This window comes from Panicum virgatum, chromosome 8K (assembly GCF_016808335.1).
Source record: "Panicum virgatum strain AP13 chromosome 8K, P.virgatum_v5, whole genome shotgun sequence".
NCBI classification, from domain to species: Eukaryota; Viridiplantae; Streptophyta; class Magnoliopsida; order Poales; family Poaceae; genus Panicum; species Panicum virgatum.
This window is the reverse complement of record NC_053143.1, coordinates 9,996,124-10,003,522: the sequence shown is the minus strand read 5'-3', so window position 1 is coordinate 10,003,522 and position 7,399 is coordinate 9,996,124. Positions and strand designations below refer to the sequence as shown.

At 46.0% G+C, this 7,399-nt stretch overlaps 1 protein-coding gene across 1 annotated transcript; it reads left to right on the top strand.

Annotated features, from left to right (window-relative positions):
* Positions 1–2,752: 2,752 nt before the first annotated feature.
* On the top strand, positions 2,753–6,835 carry LOC120643877. The gene is made up of 2 exons (XM_039920365.1): positions 2,753–4,376; positions 5,165–6,835. Exons 1-2 carry the CDS (start codon positions 3,004–3,006, stop codon positions 6,684–6,686), a joined length of 2,895 nt encoding a protein of 964 aa, XP_039776299.1. The 5' UTR covers positions 2,753–3,003; the 3' UTR covers positions 6,687–6,835.
* Positions 6,836–7,399: the final 564 nt, after the last annotated feature.

Below are 7,399 nucleotides of genomic sequence, written 5' to 3'. Positions count from 1 at the left end.
TCCTGACCAGCTCCTCCCGGGCGCTCAACTGTATCCCCGCCGGCCATCTTCTGGACTACTCAAGAGGAGGTTAGTTGTTAATTAGTTTGAAAGGAGCTAGCAGGACAAACAAGGATGGGGTGATTTTGTAGCGTAACCAGATGATGATCTACATGTGATCAGCTCGTAATGGTTGATATAGCTAGTGCTTAGTCCAACCACCTCTATTCTCGTAGCTAGCAGTCTTAGTTTACGTACCCCGAGCATCCAAGCATGTGATGAATTCATGGACTTTTCATCCTGCATACGGTTGACGTGATCTGCTGCAATCTAGTTTTATTTTATTTAGTACTTCAGCAAACCCAACCTAGCTTATTAGTTATTATCACATACATCCAGATCTAGAAACAGCTAATCTGGACAAGGAGCTACGTTTGTGATTTTGGTGATTGCGTGGCAATATAATCAATGGAACTAATAAGTTTGTGAGATCATATTTGAAAGACTTCTTACTTATTTTGTGTTATAGATATATATTTATATTCTTGTCTATATAGTAGATCAAACTTAAAAGATAGCTTCTTGACTTAGGACAAGACTACAAATTAAATTATTTCGAGACCAAGGGAGTATTTTGGCCGACTTGCCACCTTTCAGCTGGCTGGCTGCTTACTTTACACATTGTGACTTGCTATCTTGGTCTGTCAAACAAACATATCGTTTACTCAATAATGCACACTGGAACCGAGGGATGCTCCCAACTACCCAAAAAAAAAAACTTTCCCCTCTTTCAATAGGCCAATTAGGTCCAGTCTCTATATATTGTTCATAAAGTCGACCGGTTTAAGTTCGTCCAGTGGAATTAAAATACACAATGAAATCTATAAAAATCAATAAAGCTAGAGTCATCAACAGAAGTTTTTGCTGAGCTCTGCTGCAGCCTTCTTAATGTGGTTTCCCACAACAGATGTGACCTAGCCGGAGCCGCCTAGTATTGGGGACTCGATGGGCTAGAGACCTAGAGTTGCGGGTATTTTTTGTGTGTGTGTGGGACCTGTCGACTGAGTGAGGGACTAGAAACTGTAGGAACTAAAGTGCTCAAAGGGGTGATTTGTGTCTCTCAAAGATTATTAGCATTTCAAGTTGACACTTTGGCATCTTCATGTAATCTTTTCACATCCCTCTTAATAGTATGTTATTTCATATACTCAAATTCAAAGCAGAAATTTATAAAAAAAATCTCCAATGAAATTTATAATATCTGGCAGACAAGGAGCAGTTAGCTAAAAGCCTTGCACTCGTTGTGGAATGATAGTATCATGACAAGTCATTAAATTGCTTATGTGACAGCCTAATCTATATATCCTATATAGATGGAACCCACTAAACATCATTAACTCTGATTTTGCTGCAACCACATGAAGCCATATCATCACTTAAATCTAAACCGTTAGATTTCTCAAACCGCATATCATCCATATTGTTTTTACCATCCGATTGTTTTCTCGGCCCCTTTCTTTACTCAGCACCTTTGGCAGATTAAGAGCCTTCCCTCTTCTTTACTCGGCACCTTGGCAGATCAAGAGACCACCACAGCTAATGGCACTAATGGCATTAGTATTCCATCAATCATCCACGTTCACACTCCGTGCCTTGACGTGCTCCTATCTACCAACAATTAAAGGGGAACAAAATGCTCTCCTTCCCACTCACGTCATTTGCCCCTTGGGCGTGCCTTCCATGGACAACGAATCAAATAGTCAGCCACCACGTCTCTCCAACTTCTCATCCATTCCAATTTTCAGTAAAGTCACAGGTTGCAGCTACTAAGAATCATAGTAGTATATAATTACCGATGTGTTTCTCTATTCTCCTAGCACATGCGTCTAAGATCAACCTCTGGACCCTTTCATCACTCCCCAGTTCTCCAATGGCCTTGATGATGGGATTCATGTATGCTCGCTTGGTCGATTCAGTAGGCGTGCAGGAGCAACAAGTTTCCTGCTATGGCCACATCACAACATACTCGATCTACCGCATTGATATTGTTCCTTATATACCCAGGTTATCCATCTAAATATTCCAACGACAATTCCTTCCAATGTATGTAGTTCTTCATCTATTCTTATTGTAATTTTGGTAGGGAAATTTTTTTAATCATCTGATGACCCTCCTTATGTTGATGCAGCTAGATAAAAAACCCATTGTTTGCCTAAAATTCTTATTTTCTAAATTGGCAAGTTGTATCTCTAGAGCACGAGAACCAGCTCTCTTTTTCAGAAGGTAGCATTACATAAAGTTAGGAATTTCATATGCTAGCATTTAATTGACCTTTTACTTATTTTTTTCTTTACATCCAGTGTCTAATTTATTAGCATGCTTCTCTGAAGTGACCAACTTTAAGGTTTCACCTGAGTTCCAATTATTTTGTCACTGATTTTCTTTCTATGTTCAACATAGTACTAAAGAGATCCATCTTTCACTTCCTGACATGTATGCATGTCCCTCTTTATATCTGTATACTCACTCAACAATTGTTCCAGCATTTTTTGATATGATCCAAATATTCCTGCAGTAACGCGCGGGGAATTCATCTAGTTTATGCTATGGAAGTATCCTAATCAGCTGGGCCATCATGGACTCGTTCAGAGTCAAGTCAATGACCAATACTATATGGAGATGGTGGGTGCGTGGTCGACATCACTCATCACAACCAATGCATACAGAAAAAAAAACCTCTGAAGAATATAAAACTTGCAAGTCGCTCATTTCAAATAAACTACGCAGTCATCCAGCTCATGCTGCGGTACCTCACAACTATCTCGTCATTAATTAGCATCCCACCATCGACTTTGCATCCCTTTGAATTTTGGGAGCTTCCCCAATAGTATCTTGGATCATCATGCTGATGATGCCAACTCAACTCATCACATTTTGCCTTGCTGACGAACAACCCCATATAAATCTTCAGATCATCATCATGTCCTACTCGAGGTTGAAGAGACAACAAAGTTTCCTGCCTCCATGCCGGAAATGGAGCTTCCTACTACCACCAGAGAAACACAGGACACCATCACCGAGCATACACAAGGAATCACCCAAAGCGAGAAGAACAAGATCCAAAATGATACCAATCATCATCAGCAGCAGCAAGATGCCAAGGGCAAAAATGAGCCCAGGCCTCCCACGAGCGATCGCCTCATGAAGGAGCTCCGCAAGTACATCCTGCTGCTGGCCACGCTGGTGGCCACGGTGACGTACGCCGCCGCGTTCAGCCCGCCAGGGGACGTCTGGCAGGAGACGGCCGACGGCCACCTCGCCGGCGAGCCCATCATCCGGGACACGCACCGCCACCGGTACCTGGTGTTCTTCTACTCCAACGCCACCGCCTTCGCCGCGTCGCTCGTGGTCATCGTCATCATCCTCATCCTCGCCTCCCTCGATGATGATGTGAAGGACAAGCGCTCCGCCTCCCCAATCGTCCGCAAGAAAAAGGACGACCACCGCTGGCGCTGGGCCGCCGTTTGGCCGCTGCAGTGGGCCATGGCGCTGGACCTGCTCAGCCTCATGGGAGCCTACGCCGCCGGCACCTGCCGGGACACCTTCACCACCATCTACTCCTCGCTGCTGGTGGCCGCGGTCATCGTCTACCTCCTGTATCAGGTGGCGGTGGCCTGTTTTACCGACTACGGCTCCGGGAGCGTTTCTGGACACGAGCAGCCTGGCTGGCACCAAGTCCGACTCAGGCTCCCCGAGGTGATTGCTAATTCGCTGCCTGGCAACAACTCCGGGAGTGCCTACCCCAATAATGTAGAAGAAGAAAAACGAAAAGTAAAGGAAGAAGAAGAAGAAAAACGCAAAGAAAAGGAAGACGAAGGGTTCCGCAAGCGCAAGGTCCTGATGCTTCTCGCGACGTTCGCGGTGAGCGTCACGTACGCGGGCGGGCTGAGCACGCCGGGGGGCTTCTGGGGCGGCACCGAGGACGGCCACCGCCCCGGCGACGCCATTCTCAAGGACCTTCACAGCACGCGCCTGGCGGCGTTCTTCGCCTTCAACACCATGTCATTCGCCGCGTCGCTGCTCATCATTGTGGCGCTCCTCAACAGGAAGCTCCGGAAGACACATGCCTACGTGTTCATCGTGGTCGCGCTGGTCAGCCTCATCGGCGCCTACACCGCCGGCAGCTGCAGGCAGACCGACACCACCGTCTACGTCGTCAGCTTGGTTGGTGCCGTGCTGGTATACATCTCGTTCCTCCTATTGCTTGTTTGGGCTGCTTTCAAGATAAGCAGGACCAAGACTGGTATTTGGTGTAAAGAATTGGTTGTTTGGGCCATAGACGCCATGTTGAAGCCAAAGCCAGCGGCACAACGTGGTGGGGACAACACGAATGGCAGGTACTACCGAGAGCTTCTTCTTGAGACTTCACATGCAAATAATCATTAGGAGTAAAATGCGTAGCCAGTCCTTGAACTTTCTTCAGGTGTCATCTAGGTCCTGTGGGCCCGAATTTAACCGCTCAAACTTGTGATAGGGTGTTATCTAGGTAACTTAAACTCTCAAATTACATTTTTTTTTATCCCCGAACTTATCTTGGGGTGTCATCTAGGTCCCAAATCTGTCACCAAGTGCCACAAGGGTCCCTAAACTCTCAAAAGGAATTTTGTGACTAAACTCTCATATGGAATTTTTTACCACAAAACTTGTAACATGTCCATAAGTGTGAGTCTTTCACTTAGTAAGTGGGGCTTCTTGCGGTGGTCTAGGATGAAACCGAAGGGGAAGGGAGCACCGGTGCTAGATGATGCAGTGGTGGAAAGGATGTGATTTAACGCTAGAACCAGAGTACTCATCCTCCCCATGTTTTTCTGGGACTAGTGATGACGCTTGTGGTGTGTTCCGAAATCTCAAAATGCATTTTTGAAAGTTTTGGGACCCATATGAAATCTAGGGACTAGTTTGGGAACCTGAAAATATATTTTGATATAGTTTTGGGACCCCGGATGGCATCCTAAGACAAGCTCGGTGCTCTGAAAATACATCTTAACAGTTTATGGATCTGAATGATAGCATGAGGCAAGTTTGGAAACCGTCCATATAGTTTACTCTATCATGAGCATTCATTATTGGTCCCAAACAAAAAATATATTGTAGTTGAAAATCTTTTAATTTCTCTTCAAATCAGGGAGGATCAAGCTAATCATCAGGAAGGAGAAAAGAAGCTAACAGAGAAGGAGAATGCAGTGGAACAAGCTCGATCTCTTGTCCTGCTTCTTGCCACTCTTGCGGCGACAATTACCTATCAAGCAGGGCTGAACCCGCCAGGAGGTTTTTGGCCGGACAACATGGACGGCAACAAGGCCGGTGACCCAATCCTTATGACGACGAATCCCCGGCGGTACAGGGCTTTCTACTACTGCAACTCAGTCTCCTTCGTGGCGTCCTTAGTCGCCACCATCTTGGCCGAAAAGAAGCTCTTGCTAAAGCACCATGTCCTCGAGGCAGTCATGATACTGGACCTGTTCGGCCTCATCGGCGCCTATGCCGCTGGAAGCTGCCGGGATGTGAGCAACTCCATTTACGCCATGGCCTTGGCAGGTGCCGTCCTTGTCTATGTGGTGATCCATGTCATCTTCATCACGCTGGACGAGAACACTGGCAGACGCAAGGAAGTGGATGATGAGTTGGTGGAGAAGGCGCGCAAGCGGTTGCTCCTCTTCGCCATCTTGGCGGCGACCATCACCTACCAGGCTGGCCTCACTCCTCCAGGTGGTTTCCTGCTCCAAGATGACAAGTCAACCGGGCACCACGCTGGCGACCCGATCCTCTTGTACAACTTTCCGCGCCGCTACAAGACCTTCTTCTACTGCAACTCGGTGAGCTTCATGTTGTCCATCGCCCTCATCATCCTCCTCGTCAACCCCAACCTGTACAGGCCGGCCATTCGAAGCCACGCGCTCTCCGTTTGCACGGCGATAGGATTGTTTGGCCTTTTGGGCGCCTACGCCGCGGGATGCACACAGCACTTGAAGACATCCATTTACACATTCGTGTTGGTGGCAGTGGTCATCTTCTTCATAGGACTATTGTTCCTGGTGTTTTTGTTCGCGGGCAGCAGTAGCAGCACAACACAAGAAGCACCAACGGAGAAGAGCACCCAAGACCAAGACAAGGAGGCCACCACCAAGAAAAATAAGAGAATACATGCCAAGCGCAAGTACTTCATGTTGCTCGGAATCCTTGTGGCAAGCGTCACCTACCAGGCCGGCCTAGCTCCGCCAGGCAGAACTTGGCAGAGCGGCGGCGACGGGCACGAGGCCGGCAACCCGGTCATGCATGACAACAGGAGGCCCCGGTACCTCGCCTTCTTCTACAGCAACTCCACTTCGTTCATGGCATCCATTGTGGTCATCCTGCTCCTACTGGTACCGAAGAAGATAGTTGAAGACAAAGAAGACCCGAGGCGGCTCAGGAGCTGGCTTGTGATGATGTACACAACAATTGTGCTGGATTTGCTTGGGCTCCTAGGTGCCTACGCAGCCGGCTCAAACAGAGGGTGGAAGACATCTGTGTATGTCTTCGTTCTTGTCGTAGCCGTGCTGGCCTACATGGCAATTCATCTCTTTTTGTCTTGGATCGGCAAGAGAAGCAACCAGCAGAACACCCAGGGAGGTAATCGGAATGAAACAGCAATACAGCATGTGTGATTTATCTGTATCCTCTGCTGCTCTGTTCTTGTCATTGTAATCTAGTTCAGTGTTTGATTTGTATGTCTCTCTATTTCTTACTATATAATTGTACATGCACACTATATTTGAGCGTGACATCAATACAATAAGTCTAGTTTTCCGAGGATCGCTTGCAGAAATAGAGAACACTATATTTGAGACAAACAACAAAACAATAAGTCTTGTTTTCCAAGGAGCATGACATCAATATAAAGGTCTGTATATTTTTAAAATAAGATCTAGGTGCGTGAGTGCGTGGTTCAATGCTTGCACTAGAGGGAATACTTAATTAGAATTTATTTTGCTAGACACAATAATTTGAATTTATTTTGAGTTTGAATCAATACATTAATGAGCAGCGGATGCATCCTCTTTAACCTTTGAAAGAATCTAGGCCGATAGATGCACATAGTAAGTTTCGGTGATTAACATGTCTTTTGAAGAAAATATTAACTATTTGTTATGTCACTATTGAAATATGAACGGAGACCCCTCAATTTGCATAATCTTGCATGTCAAGGACTTAATGTGAAGATTAAGGACTTTTCTAGCTACTATCAAATGTCACAAGGAGATGAAGAACACTTGATTTATTTTTGGTTTTATAGTTTTAAGTCTTTGACTGTATTATTAAGGAGGATTCTTGAGTTAGTAGGTTGGCCTAATAAGAGTTGTTTTAGAAATTATGCACA